A 20,850-nucleotide genomic window follows, 5' to 3' on the forward strand; every position below is an offset into this window, starting at 1 on the left:
ATGTGCATTTTCATGTTGAACTACAGTTACTTAAACTCTTCCCATCCTTCTAAATTAATTTCCACAGTTGGAATGTAGTCCCCCCATAGGCTATGCATTAATTAGGCTTTCTTTTCACCATGACTTTCTAATGTTTAGCATACAATATTTCTCCTTTCCACGTCTTTGCTCCACCCAGTCACCTTGCCCACCCTCCCACACCTATGTAAACAAGATGGTCAGCTAGCAGGTGAAGTCTGTGTAGCTTCAGAGTTAGATTGACATTGCCAGGCACAGATTTAGTCTTGTCGTTTGGTTTACACATTGGGGGAAAAATTCACTTTATTAAACATTTCATGTAACTGCATCCAAGTTTTGCCAGGCTAGAACCTTGGATCTTTTCTGTGTAGTAACTTTTTAATTCTAGTTTTCATAACCTGGAGATCAAACTGTTGCTTTCACATGATGTAAGTAGTGTCTCATGACTGGAGTTTGCTTTGTTTTATAGTATCTGTACTCCTTGTATTTTTCGAAAGCTATTTTGTAAGCAGATGATGTATTTCTCCATTGAAAACACAATAAAATTTTAAAAAACAGCACAAAAAAAAATAACTGAAACTACTGTTTTAATCCATGGGCTGTGATACAGCCTTAAGTGTGACACCTGTGAGAAGAGGACATACCTAAGTTAAACAGACTGTCATTCCACTGTTAAGTCAAAAATATGGAAAATAACTGATGCTAAATTAGTATTTCTGTTTGTTGTTTGGTTTTATTCTGATACTGAGAATTAAACACAAGGTCTTGTATATGTTCTACCACTGAGCTACATCCTAATCCCATTGTTCAGTTTTTTAAATGCCTAAATTTTTAATATTTTATAATTAAAACAAAGCAGAAAAAAATAAAGCAGGCATGGTGATGCATATCTGTAATTCCAGAACTAAGGAGACAAAGATGAAAGGATCCTCACAAATTCAAGGCCAATTTGGTCTACATAGTGAGTTCTAGGCTATCCAGAGCCATACTGTGTGACTCAGTCTGAAAGAAGAAAGAAAAAAAGAAATAGAGAGAGAAAGAAAGAAAGTAAGAAAAAAAGAAAGAAAGAGAAAGGAGAAGAAAAAGATAGAAGGAGGAAAAGGAAAGGAAGGGAAGGGAGAGACGCTAGAGAGATGGCTTAGCAGTTAAAGCATCTCCCTGCAAAACCAAGTTTGATTCCCCTAAACCCAATGTAAAGCCAGATGCACAAGGTGGCACATGCTCTGGAATGAGTTTGCAATGACTGGAGGCCCTGACAGACCCATTCTCTCTCTCTATCTGCCTGTCTCTCTCAAATAAATAAATATATGTATATATACATAATATGTATATATGTACATATGTACATGTGTACATACATGGGGCTAGACAGATGGCTTAACAGTTAAGGCACTTCCTACAAAGTCTAAGTACACAGGTTCAATTCCATAGTGTACATACATAACCAGATGCACATGGTGGTGCATGTGTCTGGAGTTTATCTGCAGTGGCTAGAGGCCCTGGTACCTTTCTCTCTCTCTCTCTCTCTCTCTCTCTCTCTCTCTCTCTCTCTCTCTCTCTCTCTCTCAAATAAATGAACAAAAATATTTTTTTAAAGCAAGAGGACTGGAGGGATTGCTTAGTGGTTAAGGTGCTTGCCTGCAAAGCCAAAGGACCCAGGTTTTATTCCCCAGGACCCATGTAAGCCAAATGCACAAGGTGATAAATGTGTCTGGGGTTCATTTGCAGTAGCTATGCACCCATTCTCTCCCTCGCTCTTTCTCTCAAATAAATAAATGAAATGTTTAAGAAAGAAAGAAAGAGAGAGGGGGAGAAAGAAAGAAAGAAAGAAAGAAAGAAAGAAGGAAGGAAGGAAGGAAGGAAGGAAGGAAGGAAGGAAGGAAGGAAGGAAGGAAGGAAGGAAGGAAGGAAAGAAAGAAAGAAAGAAAGAAAGAAAGAAAGAAAGAAAGAAAGAAAGAAAGAAAGAAGGAAGGAAGAAAAAGGAAGGAATAAAGGAGGAAGGTAGGAAGGGAGGGAAAGAGGGAGAGAGGAAAGGAGAGAGGGAGGGAGGGAAGGAAGATCATGCATAAGAAAAAAACTGACATCGAACCTTGGGTTATATATCTCCTACTTTTTTCGTTCAAATGAGATTTCAGAACTTTTACAAGGGAAAATAGTATCTTTAGGCCTATAAGGAATACTAGAATTTTATTTTAAACAGCATCTCTCTTGAAAATTTTTTGGTTTGTAAAAAGTGACGAATGGTGTTTTTCTGTCTTCACAATAAATTTGCGCATTCTTACCATATTCTGAGACCTGAAATGATTGATAATAAGTCTGGTCCTATTGGGAAGAAGGAAAAACAACAAAAATGAGTTCTTAGTTATTTAGTTATTTTTTTTTCACTTAAGTGTATAAAATATTTTAAAGTTAATACTTAAATTATATTTATAGTGGTTTAATAAACAAAACTGTTTTATTTTTAGTCAAAAGTAACATTAAACTTGTGAGTTGTCATAGTTTTTCTTTCCAACTTGCTTACATAAAAAGGTGACCTTTCTCACTGCAAGTCATTTAAACAAATTAGTTTACCATCAAGTACCTTTAACCACTGACCCATCTCCCCAGCCCTAAGTATATTATTTTAGTCTGACTTTCATCATTTTCAAAACAAAAATTAGAATAGATAATCAGGATACCATATCAACCTAACAGGAAATAATTTCAAAAATGTCTTAGATATCACTTCAAATAAGCAAGGGTGAGGGGTTGGAGGGATGGCTTAGCAATTAAGGTGTTTCCCTGCAAAGCAAAAGGATCCAGGTTTGATTCCCCGGGACCCATGAAAACCAGATGCACAAGGGGGCACACACATCTGGAGTTCATTTACAGTGGCTGGAGGCCCTGGCATGCACATATTCTCTCCCTCTCTCTCTCTCTCTCTCTCTCCATCTGTGTGTGTGTGTGTGTGTGTGTGTGTGTGCGCGCGTGTCTGCCTCTTCCTCTCTCTTAAGTAAATTTTTTTAAAAAAGCAAGGGAGGAAGCCGGACATGATGGTGCACACCTTTAATCCCAGCACAAGGGAGGCAGAGGTAGGAGGATTGTCATGATGTGTCTGTTCTATCTCTTCCCCTACCTCTCTCTCCAAAATAAATAAATAAATAACTTTAAAAAAAAAAAAGAAAGAAAGAAAGAAAGAAAGAAAGAAAGAAAGAAAGAAAGAAAGAAAGAAAGAAAAGAGGGCTGGAGGGATGGCTTAGCTGTTAAGGTGTTTGCCTGCAAAGCCAAAGGACCCAAGTTCAATTCCCTAGGACCCATGTTAGCCAGATGGATAAGAGGGCCCACACATCTGGAGTTCATTTGTAGTAGCCAAAGGTCCTGCCACACCCATTCTCTCTCTCTCTCCCTCTTTCTCTGTAAAATAAATAAATAAAATTTTTAAAAAAAGAAAAAGCAAGGGAAAATTAAATTATTCATAATTCTAATTTTATCATCAAGGATTGAAAATCATTTGAACCAATATCCTTCACATTTCTAATTCCTTTTATTATTGCTAGTATAGCACTTAAATCCACATGGGTATATTGACTTGGCTCTGTACTTCCCTCAATAAATAAATAAAACATATATATATATGTGTGTGTGTGTGTATATATATATGTATATATATTTACATAAATATATATATATATCTCCTATCCTGTTGTAATAGGCATCATAAATTATGTCCTTTTCAAGATCAACAAGAAAACATGTATCACTTTTCTAACTCATTTTTCACTATGCATCCTAAATAATCCATATCCACTAAGTAGAACCATCATAACATACCTAATCAGTTCCACTACTGGTATTTGTGTTCTGAACCCAATTCCCTAAATTTATCAGGCAAATACAGGCACACTATAAAATATTAGCTTCCTTATAATCACAATTAATCAGGCTAGAGAGATGACTTAGCAGATAAGGTGCTTGTGTGCAAAGCCAAAGGACTCAGGTTCAATTCCACAGGACCCATGTAAGTCAGATGCACAAGGTGGCGCATGTGTCTAGAGTTCATTTGCAGTGGCTGGAGACCCTGGTATGCCCATTCTCTCCTCTCTCTCTCTCTCTCTCTCTCTCTCTCTCTCTCTCTCTCTCTCTCCCTCCCTCCCTCCCTCCCTCTTTGTCTTTCTCTCTCAAATAAATAAAATACTTAAAATATAATAATTAATTTGAAGCATCTATTTAGAAAGAAATTATTACTTAAATCCTTTTTTTTTTTTTTTTTTTTTTGAGGCAGATTCTTGCTCTGTAACTCAAACTCATGGCAATCTTCTTGCCCTAGCCTCCCAAGTGCTAGGATTACAGACAACAAACCTGACTTATGTCATCTAAGCTTAAAGGGTAGTTGACTTCAAAACATAAAGTAGCTGGTACACAGCTTTAATCCCAGCACTCAGAGGCAGAGGTAGGGGGATCACCATGAGATAGCTCAAGGCCATCTTGAGACTAAAGAGTGAATTCCAGGTCAGCCTGAGGTACAGTGAGACCCTACCTCAAAAAAAAAAAAAACCATAAAGGAGGGCTGGAGAGATGGCTTATGGTTAAGGGACTTGCATACGAGGTCTAAAGACCCATGTTTGACTCTCCAGATCCCACATAAGCCAGACGCACAAAGGTGAGGCAAGCACAAGGTTGCACATGCCAAGTATCTGGAGTTCAATTGAAGTGGCTGAGACCCTGGTGAACCAATTCTCATTCTCATTCCCACTCTCTCTCTCTCTCTCTCTCTCACTAAAATTTAAAAAAAAAAAAAAAAAGTTAGGGGACTTCTGAGTAAGAGGGCAGCATAGGAGCCATGGCAAACCAGCCTAGGTAGGGATTTAAGCAAAGCCCCAGCAAAATAAACTCTTATTCTGGAAAGTGGAGGAGTACAGGTTATTCATAGACACAGCAGAGAAGCTGGAGAGAGCAAGACCCCCAGAAAGGAAGAAAATGGCCAGAATCCCAATGAGGCACTTGCGGCCCACAATCCAGCACCATCCCACCAAGCACGGCAGCAGCAGAGACCAAACAACAGATTTTTCAACTTCATCAGCCTCCTTGCAAAGTTAAGAAATCTGAAGGAAAGACAGATGAGATCAACTAAAGAGCTACTGAAAGTCTGAGCAACTCTAGAATGCTAAACTCCCCCATCTCTCATCAGAACCATGAACCTCAGCATTCAGCCCCCAGAGGCAGCACAGCCAGCAGAGCTGATCAGAACTCCAGCTCCACACCACAACACAAAGGGACCGAGGTGGGCACTCAGCATTAGTGAGATTAGAAGCCATCCCCAAAAAAAGGTAATGAGGCTGACTGACAAAAAAAAAAAAAAAAAAAAAAAAAAAAAGGTACATAGGCCTGCATTGGAAGAGCTAATCTCTCCTTGTCAGGTTATGGATTAGATATTCTTGGTTGGCTTTACCATTTTCAAATAACCTGTATTTGGGGGTGGAATATTGTCACCATTGATGCTGTCATATTTATGGGAGCTTTGACTTTTGCTTCTGTCATCATTTGGGGCAGGATCTGATCCAGATCCAGCTTGACCTGGAACTAATTTCATAACAGAAATCTCTACCTTTCAGCTCACAAGATTAAGGGTGTAGAACAATGCACACCCTTAGGGATTTCGGCTTTATAAGACTGTTTGTTTTAATCCCCACAATTGCATACTTTGGACTGCTATTTATTGACTGTATATGTTGCACAATTGAAGTTTAGAATTTTCCAGTAAATTATTCTAGCCAGTCCACTAGAATACTTGCTTAGCAAGCAACTCAATACCTAGGATTACTTCTGTGGCTAGAATGAAGGACAAGAGCTATACCTGGCACCTTGAACTCATAACCTGAGGGCATATGGAGGTAGATTGCCACATCTGGGAACACTGAGATAAGTAGAAAACCCAAGCATCAAATCAATTCAAGATGCAAAAGGAGCTACAATATATTACAAGAGGCTCAAAAAAAAAAAATCAAGAAAATACAGTCCCACCAAAAACTATAAATCTATCAGAAATGATCACCAATGAGACTGTTTTAGATGAAATGCCTGAAAAAGATTTCAAGAAAATGATGGTACCTATGCTCAAAGAAATCAGAGAAGAAATGAAAGGAATCAAACAACAAAGGAATTAAAGAAGAAAACAAACTTCTGAAAGAGAACACAGGAAACTAGCTTAATGAAAAAAAGAGGTCATTATAAGACATGAGTAAGGAAACAGAAATGCTGAAGAAAAACCAGGCTGAAATCCTAGCTATGTAGAATAAAAAAAAACTCTGTGGAAAGTCTCACCAGTATACTGAAGGAAAGAACAGAATATGTAAACTAGAAGAACAGGTGGCAGACCTAACAGAGTACAACAAAGAAAAAGACAAGCTAATAGCAAGGTATGAATGGGAATTTCAAGATATCCAGGACACTATGAAAAGATCAAACATAAGAATCAAGGGAGCCGGGTGTGGTGGCACATGCCTTTAATCCCAGCACTCGGGAGGCAGAGGTAGGAGGATCGCCAAGAGTTCGAGGCCACCCTGAGACTACATAGTGAATTCCAGGTCAGCCTGAGCCAGAGTGAGACCCTACCTTGAAAAACCAAAAAAAAAAAAAAAAAAAAAAAAGAATCAAGGGTATAACAGAAGGAGGACAATTTCAATGCAGAAACTTAGTAGGTGTTTTCAACAAAATCATAGAAGAAATTTTTCCCCAAATTTGGAAAGAAATGCCAGTGCAGATACAAGAAGCTTTTAGAACACAAAACAGACAAAACTGTGAAAACCTCTCCTCACATGTTCACAAACCAAAGAAAATAGTAAGAAAACCAAGAAAAAGAAAAGAAAATAGAAAGCAGTTAGAGAGAAAAAGCAAATCACCTACAAAGGCAAGCCCATCAGAATAACTGCAAATTACTCAACACAAACTATAAAAAAGCCAGAAGTGCTTGGAATGATGTATTCCAAGTTCTGAAAGATAACAATTGTCAACCAAGATTACTTTATCCTGCAAAGCTATCTATCCAAATTGATGGAGAAATAAGGAAATTCCACAACAAAAACAGGAGAAAGGAATTTATGACAACTAAACCAGCTCTACAGAAAATTCTTGAAGGAATTCTTCACACTGAAGAGAAAGCAAACACACACAGGAGGAAATAGGAAAAAATAATAACACTCAAATGACAGTTAAAACAAATGAATAAAGGGAAAACAGAAAATACTACAAAATAAGAATGGTGAAAATAAATGCATACCTTTCAATAATAACTCTTAATATCAATGGCCTCAATACACCACCCAAAAGACAAAGGCTTGAAGACAGGATTAAAAGGTAGGATCCTGCCATTTCTTGCCTCCAGGAAACTCATCTCTCAATAAAATATAGACACCACCTTAGGGTGAAAAGATGGAAAATGGTATTTCAAGCAAATGGACCTAGAAAACAAGCAGGGGTTACTATCCTAATATCTGACAGGATAGACTTCAAACAAACATAACAAGGAAAGGTAAAAAAGGTCATGTTATACTGATTAAAGGAACACTCCAACAGGAGGACATTACAATCCTAAATATATATGCACATAACACCAATCTCATCAAACAAACACTATTAGACTTAAGGTCACAGATAACATCAAACAATTGTAGTGGGAGACATCGATACCCCACTCTGATCAATTGACAGGTCATCCCAGAGAGACATCTGAATTAAATGATATCATGGAACAAATAGACCTAACAGATATATACAGACATTCCATCCAAATGCTGCAGAATATACGTTTTTCTCAGCAGCCCATACAATATTCTCTAAAATAGACCATATATTAGGACACTAAGCAAATCTCAACAAATACAGGAAAATGTAAATAATCCCTTGTACTCTATCTGACCACAATGGGATTAAATTGCAAATCAGCAACAAGAAAAGCTACAGAGCATACAGAAATCCATGGAGACTAAACATTACACTATTGAATTATCAAAGGGTCACTGAAAAAATCAAAAAGGAAACCAATAAGTTAATAGAATCAAATGATGATGACAATAAAACATACCAAAATCTTTGGGACACAATGAAGGCAGTCCTAAGAGGGAAATTTATAGCTCTAAGTGCCCATATTAATAAATTAGAGAGTTCACAAATAAACAATTTAATGCTTCACCTTAAGGCCTTGGAAAAAGAAGAACAAGGCAAACCAAAACTCAGTCGATGAGAAGAAATAAAGATTAGGGTTAGGAATTAATGAAATAGAAACCCCCCCAAAAAAAAAATCCAGAGAGTGAACAAAACAAAGATTTGGTTTTTGAAAGGATAAACAAGATTGATAAACCCTTAGCAAATTTCACCAGAAAAAAGAGAGAAGAGAAAAAAATTAATAAGATTAGATATGAAAAAGGCACCATTACAAACTTAGAGGCATATATATTCTTAAAGTATATTCTGATAAGTTTAAAAATCTGAAAGAAATGGATGATTTCCTTGATTCATATGACCTACCAAATCTAAATCAACATGAGATAAACCATTTAAGTAGACAAGAACAGACATCCAAGCAATTATAACAAGTCTCCCAACTAAAAAAAGCCCAGGCCCAGATGGACTCACTAGTGAATTTTATCAGACCTTTGTGGAAGAACTACCACCACTGCTTCTCAAACTTTTCCATGAAATAGAAAAGGAAGGAATTCTACTGAACTCCTTCTTTTTTTTTTTTTAATTTATTTATTTATTTATTTGAGAGCGACAGACACAGAGAGAAAGATAGATAGAGGGAGAGAGAGAGAGAATGGGCACGCCAGGGCTTCCAGCCTCTGCAAACGAACTCCAGACGCGTGCGCCCCCTTGTGCATCTGGCTAACGTGGGACCTGGGGAACCGAGCCTCAAACTGGGGTCCTTAGGCTTCACAGGCAAGCACTTAACCGCTAAGCCATCTCTCCAGCCCCTGAACTCCTTTTTGAAGCCAGCATCACCCTCATACCAAAACCAAAGACAGAACCAAAAAAAAAAAAAGAAGAGAAAGAAAGAAAGAAAGAAAATTACAGACCAATCTCCTTCATGAACATAGATGCAAAAATTCAGAACAAAGGCTGGAGAGATGGCTTAGCAGTTAAGCGCTTGCCTGTGAAGCCTAAGGACCCCGGTTCGAGGCTCGATTCCCCAGGACCCACATTAGCCAGATGCAGAAGGTGGCACATGGGTCTGTAGTTCATTTGCATGCCCATCCCCCCCCCTCTCTTCTCCTCCTCTCTGTCTGTCACTCTCAAATAAATAAATAAAAATAAATAAAAAAAATTCAGAACAAAATATTGGCAAACAGAATACAAGAATATATCAAAAAGATTATTCACCCCAACCAAGTTGGCTTTATCCCAGGGATGCAGGAATGGTTCAACATATGCAAATGAATAAATGTAATAAATGTATAAATGGTCTGAAGGGCAAAAATCAAGGATCATCTCAATAATACAGAAAAGGCATTTGATAAATCTAACATCCTTTCATGGTAAAAAAAAAAAAATTACAGAAACTGGGAATAGAAGGAACATATCTCAACATAATAAAAGCTATTTATAACAAACCTACTGGCAACATAATACTAAATGGTGAAAAACTTGAAGCCTTTCCACTAAATTCAGAAACAAAACAGGGGATCCACTGTCTCCACTCTTATTTAATATAGAATTGGAAATCTCAGTTATAGCAATAAAGCAAGAGACACTCATAAAAGAGATACAAATTGGAAAGGAAGAGATCAAATTATCACTATTTACACATGCTATGATTCTATACAAAAAGGACCCTAAAAACTCTACCAGCAAACTATTAGAGCTGATAAACACTTTTACCTATGTAGCAGGATATAAAATAAATACACAGAAACCAAAAGCTTTTCTATATCCTAACAACAACCATGCAGAGGATGAGATCAGGGAACTCTCCCATTCACAACTGCCTCAAAAAAATAAACAAATAAATAAAGTACCTTGGAATAAAATTAATCAAGGAAGTGAAGGATCACTACAATGAGAACTTTAAAACACTCAAGGGAGAAATTGCAGAAGGCACAAGGAAATGGAAAGACATGCCATGTTCTTGGATTGGAAGAACCAATATTGTGAAAATGGCAATTTTACCAAAAGCAATCTATACATTTAATACAATACCCATTAAAATTCCAATGGCATTCTTCACAGGAATAGAAAAAACAATCCTAAAATTCATTTGGAAGCACAAAAAAAACTCAGATAGCCAAAACAATTTTGAGCAACAAAAATAAGGCTAGTGGTATCACCATACCCAATTTTAAGCTATATTACAAAGCCATAGTAATAAAAACAGTACAGTATTGGCACAAACACAGACATGTAGATCAATGGAACAGAATAGAGGACCCAGATGTTAATCCACACAGCTACAGCCATCTGATTTTTGACAAAAATGCCAAAAATATTCATAGGAGAAAAGACAGCCTCTTCTCCATGGACAAGAATCAAATCCAAGTGGGTCAGGGCCTTAATATTAGACCTGAAATGCTGAAATTGCTAGAGGAAAAAGTAGGGGAATCCCTTCAACATATTGGCATAAGTAATGACTTTCTGAATATTACCTCAATCACTCAGGAAATATAACCACTAATCAACCACCGGGATATTATGAAATTGCAAAGCTTTGGTACATCAAAGGACATTGTGAATAGAGCAAAGAGACAACCTACAGAATGGGAGAAAATCTTTGCCAGCTATACATCTGACAGAGGATTAATATCCAGAATATACAAAGAACTCAAAAAACAGAACAATAAGAAATCAAACAATCCAGGACTTCCGGTTAAGATGGCGGCGTAGGTACCACGCCAAAGCAGCCTGGGGGGGGAAGACCAAAAAAAACTCAACAAAATACACACTTTTACTAAAAAGTGAGGTGTATAGGAAGTTGAGGCGGCAGCGGAGAAGTGGAAGAGTTATAGAGCATCCAGAGCCTGCACAGGCGGGAACAGCGGCTCCGGGGCGGCTCGGCTACCCGCCGCAACCGCGGAGCGGCAGAAAACCGCCGGACTCTCGGCTCGAGCCGCAGGACAAGCCAGGTGCGGGATTTTCCCCTCACACCGCGCTCTCCGCAACTCGGGAAACGTGAGGGGAGAGTGGCAGCGAGCAACGGAGGGAGGAGCAGACCACGAGGTAAAAGCACACGTGGAGAAGCGATACAACCAGAGCAGCCGCGGCTCCCTCCCCTCCCCCACCGCCTGAACCCAGCTCCAGCGAACACAGCAGCAGCCCAGGACCCGGCCACGCCAACTTGGGCTGACGGCGGGACCCAAGCAGGAGCAGAATTCGGCAGCAACTTCAGCGGCTCCAGCACCGGTACCAGTGGCCCCAGCAGCAGCGGACCCAGGAGCGGCAGCGGTGGCAGATCCCGCAGCAGCGGCTTCGGGGTGAGCAGCAGCAGTGGACACGGCAACGGCAGCTTCAGCAGCGATGGTGGCTCGGGGGTGGCAGCTACAACAGCTGCAGAGGCGGCAGCAGCGGCTCAGTTTGCCCCGTAGGAAAAGCAAGTGCCCAGCTCCAGAAATCAGAACAGCAGCCCGACGACCCAGGCAGCAACTTGACTGAGACCACAATCACCCAAGGTAACTGGGATTGCACCAGGGAAGGGTCTCACTTGGTCACAAGCTGACTTGGATACCTCAACAGACCAGAAATCTAAACCTCTTTGTTGATAGAGGATCTGGTCATTATAATAACTACTCTTGCATACATACTCGGGGCTGTTTTTGATGGAATGGGTACAGTGTTTAGTTAAATTTTAGAATCTACCAGTATATTATTCCACTCAGCCTGCTTGAATACTCCTATAGCAGGGAAACTCAACCCCTAAGAACATCTTTGTAGATACTCTGAGAGTCTTAAGAGCCACACCTAATACCTTAAGGTCCTACCCTGAAAATATATTACATCAAATCAATTGATACAGCTAAGAATACACAGCTAGCTAGAAAATCCAAGCATTAACTTAATCCAAGATGCAAAAATATATACATTATAACACAAGAAACACTAAAAAGCAAGACGATATAAATCCACCTAAAGTATTAATGCATCAGAAATGTCCTCCAGTGAGAAAGAGTTGGAGGAAATGCCTGAGAAAGAGTTCAAAAGAATAATTATAAATATGTTCAAAGAGGTCAAAGAACACATGAAAACAATCAAAGAGGAAATCAAAGAGGAAATCAAAGGAATCAAAGAAGAGGCAGGACACCAATTTAATGAAATAAAGAAGGCAATACAAGACATAAATAGAGAAATAGAAATAATAAAGAAAAACCAGTCAGAATTACTAGCAATGAAGAACACAGTTAATGAAATAAAAAAACTCTGTAGAAAATCTCACCAGTAGGATGGATGAGGGAGAGGACAGAATATCTAAGCTAGAAGATCAGGTGGCAGACCTAATGCAGTCCAACAAAGAGAAAGACAAACTTATAGAAAAGTATGAGTGGGAATTTCAAGATATTCGGGACACTATGAAAAGATCCAATATAAGAATTCAGGGCATAGTAGAAGGAGAAGAACTCCACTCCAGAGGCATAGTAGGCGTCTTCAACAAAATCATAGAGGAAAATTTTCCCCAAATTGGGAAAGAGGTGCCAATACAGATACAGGAAGCCTTTAGAACCCCAACCAGACAAAACCCAGAAAGAAACTCTCCTCGCCACATTATACTCAAACTTCCAAACACACAAACCAAAGAAAAAATATTGAAAGAAATCAAACAATCCAATTAAAAAATGGGCTATGGACAGGCTGGAGAGATGGCTTAGTGGTTAAGCACTTGCCTAATGAAGCCTAAGGACCCCAGTTCGAGGCTCGGTTCCCCAGGTCCCACGTTAGCCAGATGCACAAGGGGACACACGCGTCTGGAGTTCGTTTGCAGTGGTTGGAAGCCCTGGCGCGCCCATCCTCTCTCTCTCCCTCGATCCGTCTTTCTCCCTGTGTCTGTCACTTTCAAATAAATAAATAAATAATGAACAAAAAATATTTTAAAAAATGGGCTATGGAACTAAATAGATAGTTTTCATCAGAAGAAATACAAATGGCATACAAACATCTAAAAGAGTGTAGACATCCTTAGCCATCAGGGAAATGCAAATTAAAACTACCTTGAGATCCTATCTCTCTCCTGTCAGAAAGGCTACCATCAAGAAAACAAATGACAATAAATGTTGGGGAGGATGCAGTAAAAGGGAAACCCTTCTACAGTGTTGGTGGGAATGTAATCTGGTACAGTCATTGTGGAAATCAGTGTGGAGGTTCTTGAAACAGCTAAAAATAGATTTGCCATATGATCCAGCTATAGCACACCTAGGCAAATATCCTATTGACTCTTCTCACTACTTTACAGATACATGCACAACCATGTTTATTGTTGCTCTATTCACAATAGCTAGGAAATGAAAACAGCCTAGATTTCCATCCACAGATGAATGTATCATAAAGATGTGGCATATCTACACAATGGAGTTCTATTCAGCAGCAAAGAAAAATGAAATTATGAAATTTATAGGGAAATGGATAGATCTGGAAAGGATTATACTAAGTGAGGTAACCAAGGCCCAGAAAGCTAAACTTCGCATGTTCTCTCTCATATGTGGATCCTACACAAATGTGTAGACTTGTGTGTGATCTGGAACCAAAAATCAGTAACAGAAACCCATAAGCTAGAAAAAGGCTACCAAGTGAGCTGTTGGCCAGGAAGGTCCCTGTTGCCTCCAAAACATTATAGGTTATTGCCAAGGTCCTTGGTTTCCTATGACAAAAAGATGGTAAGACCCTACTGCTAAAGTCTTCACATGCCTGAACAGTAGAGTCACTGAGAAATCAAGCTGGTGCTGAACAGAAAACTTCCTTGTAGACTAACTGAAAGCTGGAAAAAGCTGCACTATATACAGCCTTATGGGAGACAGAAGTTATCTGCAAAGAAAACAATGGACACTGGAAGCCTCAAGTTTGGCCATACAGGTGAAATGACTGAACAAGTACAATAGTGGCATGTCTTCTCTAGGGGAAACCAGCTGGTCTCTAATTGGAATGAAGGCCCACTCTATGGGAGGAAATGCATGCCTGGTACTGAAAACCTAATCAAAAGTCTATAGCTGGGGAAGTCATGAGCCTTAGGGGTAAAAGCCTGCTCTTGTCCGGATAAATGCATATATTACTCTCACCAAGTTTCCCTAAAATCACTACACTTAATGTCCATACTCATACATTAATGCTACTCTCACTTCTGGTTAGAGGAGCTTCTCTTTTCAAATGGCGATGACCCCTGGGATGACCCAAAAGGCAACTTAGTGCTGAGAAGAAGGGATGCAGGAGTGTCTAGAACTGAAACATCTCATACCCTCCAAGGTTCAGGGTCCATTGCAGAAGAGATGGCAGAAATAATGTAAGAGCCAAAGGAAGAGTACCACTCCTTACATACAACTGTCCAGACAGAATTTGGCCTTGCTATCCAAGACCTCAAGTACCTAGCAATACCTACACAAGACCCCCATCATAGGAGAAAAAGATGATGACATCAAATTAAAAGAGAGGGGAGTTCCAGTTAAGATGGCGGCTTAGATATCACACCAAAGCAGCCTGGGGGGTTGGGGGGAGACCAAAAAAATGCACCAAAATACACACTCTTACTAAAAAGTGAGGCGGGCTGGAGAGATGGCTTAGTGGTTAAGTGCTTGCCTGTGAAGCCTAAGGACCCCGGTTCGAGGCTCGGTTCCCCAGGTCCCACATTAGCCAGATGCACAAGGGGGCGCACGCGTCTGGAGTTCATTTGCAGAGGCTGGAAGCCCTGGCGCGCCCATTCTCTCTCTCCCTCTATCTGTCTTTCTCTCTGTGTCTGTCGCTCTCAAATAAATAAATAAATAAATTTTAAAAATAAATAAATAAATAAATAAAAAATAAAAAGTGAGGCATATAGGAAATCGAAATGGCAGTGGAGAAGTAGAAGAGATCCAGAGCCCGCACAGGCTGGCAAAAGTAGCCCCGGTAGGTCCGCCGACCGTGGCGGCAGCAGCACACGGGAAAGCCACCAGGCTCGGCTCCAGCCACAGGAAAGGCCAGGTGAGGGGAGCTTCCACTCACACTGGAGCTCTCCGCAACTCAAGAAACATGAAGGGAGAGCAGCAGTGAAAAACGGAGGAGCAGACCACAAGGTAGAAGAACACATGAAACAGCAAGAGAACCAGAGCAGCTGTGGCTCCCTCCCCTCCCCCACCACTTGTGCCCAGCTGCAGCAAACAGAGCAGCGGTCCCAGGACCCGGCCACACCAATTTGAGTGAACAGCAGGACCAGAGCAGGAGCAGGATCCCGCAGCAACATCAGCAGCTCTGGCACCAGCAGCAGCGGCCCCAGCAGTGGCAGATCCAGTAGCAGCCGCAGCGACAGATCCAGCAGCAGCAGCTTCAGAAGCAGCAGTCGCAGATCCAGCAGCAGCAGCAGAGGATCCAACAGTGGCAGCTAAAGCAGCAGCAGCAGTTGACCCAGCAGAGGTGACAGACCCAGCAGTGGCAGCTTTAGCAGCAGTGGCGGTTCTAGCCTTGCTATCCAAGACCTCAAGTACCTAGCAATACCTACACAAGACCCCCATCATAGGAGAAAAAGATGATGACATCAAATTAAAAGAGAGGGGAGTTCCAGTTAAGATGGCGGTTTAGGTACCACACCAAAGCAGCCTGGGAGGTGCTGATCTGCAGGGCCACAGTTGCCAGGCTCAGTTTGCCCCACAGTAAAAGCCAGTGCCCAGCTACAGAAATCAGAACAGCAGCCCAACAGCCCAGCCAGCAACTTGACTGAGACCAAAATCATCCAAAAAGGTAACTGGATTGACTGCACCAGGGAAGGGTCTCACTTGGTCACAAGCTGACATGGATCCCTCATCAGACCAGAAATCTTAACCTCTATGTTGCTAGAGGATCTAGCTGTTATAATAACTACTCTTGTATAAATATTCGGTGCTGTTTTTGATTGATTGTGTACAGTGTTTAGTTCAATTTTAGAATCTACCTGTATTTTATTCCACTCAGCCTACTTAAATACTCCCATAGCAGCGAAACTCAACCCCTAGGAACACCTTTGTAGATACTCTGAGAGCCTTAAGAGCCACACCTAACACTTTAAGCTCCTATCCTGGAGATATATAACATCAAATCAATTGATACAGCTAAAAATACCTAGATAGCTAGAAAATCCAAGCATTAACTTAATCCAAGATGCAAAAACATATACATTATAACACAAGAAACACTAAAAAGCAAGACAATATAAATCCACCTAACAGTATTAATGCATCAGAAATGACCTCCAGTGAGAACGAGTTAGAGGAAAAGCCTGAGAAAGATTTCAAAAGAATGATTGTAAATATGTTCAAAGAAGTCAGAGAACAAATCAAAGGAGTCAAACAGGAACTCAAAGAGGAAATCAAAGGAATCAAAGAAGATGCAGGACACCAATTTAATGAAATAAAGAAGGCAATACAAGACATAAATAAGGAAATAGAAATAATAAAGAAAAACCAGTCAGAATTACTAGCAATGAAGAACACAGTTAATGAAATAAAAAAACTCTGTAGAAAATCTCACCAGTAGAATGAGCAAAGGTGAGGACAGAATATCTAAGCTAGAAGACCAGGTGGCAGATCTAATACAGTCCAAGAAAGAGAAAGACAAACTTATAGAAAAGTATGAGTGGGAATTTCAAGATATTCAGGACACTATGAAAAGATCAAATAGAAGAATTCAGGGCTTGGTAGAAGGAGAAGAATTCCACTCCAAAGGAATAGTAGGCATCTTCAACAAAATCATAGAAGAAAACTTCCCCCAAATTGGGAAAGAGGTGCCAATGAAGATACAGGAAGCCTTTAGAACCCCAGCCAGACAAAACCTGGAAAGAACCTCTACTCGTCATATTATAATCAAACTACCAAACACACAAACCAAGGAAAAAATATTGAAAGCAGTTAGAGAGAAAAATCAAGTTACCTACAAAGACAAGCCCATCAGGATTACAGCAAATTATTCAACACAAACTTTAAAAGCCAGAAGGGTTTGGAGTGATGTATTTTAAGTTCTGAAAGATAACAACTGTCAACCAAGGTTACTTTATCCTGCAAAGCTATCCACTCAAATAGACGGAGAAATAAGGACATTCCATGACAAAAGCAGGTTAAAGGAGTATTTGAAGACAAAACCAGCTCCACAGAAAATATTTGATAGGATCCTCCATGCTGAAGAAAAGGAAAAGCACACATATAAGGAACCTGTAAAAAACAAGCAATACTCAAATACTAGTTAACACAAGAAAGCAAAGGTAGAACTGGAACCACAAAAAAAAAAAAATGGCAAACATAAATATACACCTTTCAATAATATCTCTTCATATCAATGGCCTCAATGCCCCAACCAAAAGACATAGGTTTGCAGACTGGGTTAAAAAGCACGATCCTACAATTTGTTGTCTCCAAGAAACTCACCTTTCTACAAAGGATAGACATTATCTTAGGGTGAAAGGTTGGAAAACGATGTTTCAAGCAAATGGGCCTAGAAAACAAGCAGGGGTTGCTATCCTAATATCTGACAAGGTAGACTTCAGTCCAACATTGGTCAAGAAAGATAAGGAAGGTCACTTTATATTGATTAAGGGCACTCTCCAACAGGAGGACATTACAATCCTAAACATATATGCACCTAACATGGGGACTCCCAAATTCATCAAACAAACACTATTAGAACTAAGGTCACAGATAACACCAAACACAGTGGTGGTGGGTGACTTTAACACTCTACTCTCATCAATTGACAGGTCATCCCAGGAAAAAATAAACAGAGAGGCATCTGGACTAAATGAGGTCATAGAAGGAATGGACCTAACAGATATATACAGGACATTTCATCCAAATACTGAAGAATATACATTATTTTCAGCAGCACATGGAACGTTCTCTAAAATAGACCATATATTAGGACACAAAGCAAATCTTAACAAATTCAGGAAAATTGAAATAATTCCTTGCATTCTATCTGACAACAATGGAATTAAACTACAAATCAGTACCAAGAAAGGCTATAGAGCATACACAAAATCATGGAAACTAAACAATACACTACTAAATGATGAGTGGGTCAATGAAGAAATCAAGAAGGAAATCAAAAAATTTATAGAGTCAAACGATAATGAGAACACAACATACCAAAATCTCTGGGACACAATGAAGGCAGTTCTAAGAGGTAAATTTATAGCCTTAAGTGCCTATATTAAGAAATTAGAAAGGTCTCAAGTAAATGCCCTAATGCTTCACCTTAAAGCTTTGGAAAAAGAAGAACAAGGCAAACCAAAAATCAGTAGCTGGGAAGAAATAATAAATATTAGGGCAGAAATTAATGAAATAGAAACAAACAAACAAAAAAAAAATCCAAAGAATTAATGAAACAAAGAGTTGGTTCTTTCAAAGGATAAACAAGATTGATAAACCCTTAGCAAATGTGACCAAAAGAAAGAGAGAAGAGACACAAATTAATAAAATCAGAGATGAAAAAGGTAGCATCACAATAGATTCCAGAGAAATTCAAAAAATCATAGGGACATACTATAAAAGCATACACTCCACAAAGTATGAAAATCTGAAAGAAATGGATGATTTCCTTGATTTATATGTCCTACCTAAATTAAATCAAAATGAGATTAATCACTTAAATAGACCTATAACAAATTAAAAGAGAGACTAATGAAGAGAGGTAGGGGATATGACAGCAAGCAGAGTTAGGAAGGGGAAATGGGGGAGAGGAGGGAAATAACATGGTTTGTTGTCTGTAAGTACAAAAGTTGTCAATAAAAAAATATATATTTAAAAAACATGGTCATTATTATAATTGTTAAGTGACTTTCCCAGGGATATTTAAAATTAGTATCTGTCCCCAAATGAGGACAGAAACAACCCAAAATCTCTCTCAAAATGATAGATGACTAGAGATGGCTGCTTCATCCTGGAATTACCACCACCACCATAACCACCACCAAGCTGCTCTTTTATTATGGCTCTGCATCCCCAGTAGGATTGATCTAAGACTGAGCTCAGAGTGCTGCCTTGTTTAATACTGATGATGTCTCTGTTAAAGTCATATATAGCAAATGTTAATTAGTACCTAAACAATATATGAGGCTCTATAAAGACTATGGTCCTTGAGATTTTATACTGCTATTTCTTTTTGTTTAAAAAAAATGTTTTGGGCTGGGGAGATGGCTTAGCAGTTAAGCGCTCGCCTGTGAAGCCTCAGGACCCCGGTTTGAGGCTCGATTCCCCAGGACCCATGTTAGCCAGATGCACAAGGGGGCACATGCATCTGGAGTTCGTTTACAGTGGCTGGAGGCCCTGGCGTGCCCATTCTTTCTCAGTCTATCTCTGCCTCTTTCTCTGTCTGTCACTTTCAAATAAATAAATAAATAAATATAAAGCAAAAAAAATTTAATGTTTTATTTATTTGCAAGGAATGTGGAAAGGAAGGGAGAGAATGGGCATACCCATTTTGTGCATCTGGCCTTATGTGGGTACTGTGGAATCAAACCTGGGTCATTAGGCATTGTGGGCATGTGCCTTAACCACTAAGCCATCTCTCCAGCCCAATAAACCACTATTTCTATACTAATGACTCCTCAATCTTTATCTTTAACTCCAACCTTAACCAGGTGATTCAAATTCAGAACATGTCCACTAGAATGCCCTGCCAAATGTCCTGGATTTGGTCTTTTCCTATTTGCTATTCTTTATGAATATTTATTTTTTACTTTATTTTTATTTATTTATTTGAGGGAGAGAAAGAAGCAGAGAAAGGGAGAGAGAGAATGGGCATGCCAGGGCCTCCACCCACCGCAAACAAACTCCAGGTACATGCACCCCCTTGTGCATCTGGCTTTACGTGGGGCCTGAGGAATCAAACCAAGGCCCTTTGGCTTTGCAGGCAAATGACTTAACCGCTAAACCATCTCTCCAGCCCTGAATATTTATTTTATTTCCTGTGCATAATGTTCATGCATGTATGTATGAGTGTTTGTGTGTTTGTGAGAATATGTGTATAGGTGCGTGTGCACATGCATGTGGAAGCTAGAGACCAATACTAAGCATCTTCCTTAGTTGCTTTCAACCATATTTTATTTAGACAAGGTATCTCACCGAACCCAGAGCTCACTGATTCAGCTAGACTAGCCAGCCAACAAACCTCAGGAATCCTTCTGTCTCCACCTTCCCAGAGCTGGGATTATAGGAGTGTGCCACTGTGCCCAGCTTTGATGTGGGTTCTGAGCATCTGAACTCAGGTCAATATGCTTGTGCAGCAAACACTTTATCCATTGACTTGTCTCCCTGGCCACTAGTAACTATTCTTGATGAGTCTCCCACGTGGTGCATAATATCCATTTTGCCATAATATTCTCTCCCCCTTATTGAATCTTTTTACTTAACACAATATATCATTTAATTGTTTTTCCATACAACTCCTATAATAAAACTGAAATCTCTAAGGGAACAGCACCTAGGTCAGCTGTGGATACCTGCTGAATAAATGTATGTATAGATGAGTGAATGACTTGATTTCTTGTCTGTAGGCAGGGTCCATGGTGCTCAACAGATGAGCCTGTCATCAGATGGTATGTCCTATAATTCATTATAATAACTTTCTTTGCACTGTAGGGGTGGATAATGATGTGCCCAGAAGCCATAGATTGTTGCAGTAAAATCCCAATTCCAGCAATGGGATATCTCCCATAGCGCTGTTGGTCAGGGA

General features: G+C 39.6%; 1 protein-coding gene across 3 annotated transcripts in view; it reads right to left on the reverse strand.

Annotated features, from left to right (window-relative positions):
* Cd109 (CD109 molecule) overlaps nt 1-20,850 on the reverse strand; it is a 289,871-nt gene that overhangs the window by 175,015 nt on the left and 94,006 nt on the right. For all 3 annotated transcript variants that reach the window (XM_045160121.1, XM_045160120.1, XM_004660405.2), the window contains exon 6: nt 2,301-2,340. In XM_045160121.1, the coding sequence (XP_045016056.1) occupies nt 2,301-2,340 (40 nt within the window). The remainder of the gene's footprint in view (nt 1-2,300; nt 2,341-20,850) is intronic.

The sequence above is a fragment of the Jaculus jaculus genome, chromosome 10 (genome assembly GCF_020740685.1).
Source record: "Jaculus jaculus isolate mJacJac1 chromosome 10, mJacJac1.mat.Y.cur, whole genome shotgun sequence".
Classification (NCBI taxonomy): Eukaryota; Metazoa; Chordata; class Mammalia; order Rodentia; family Dipodidae; genus Jaculus; species Jaculus jaculus.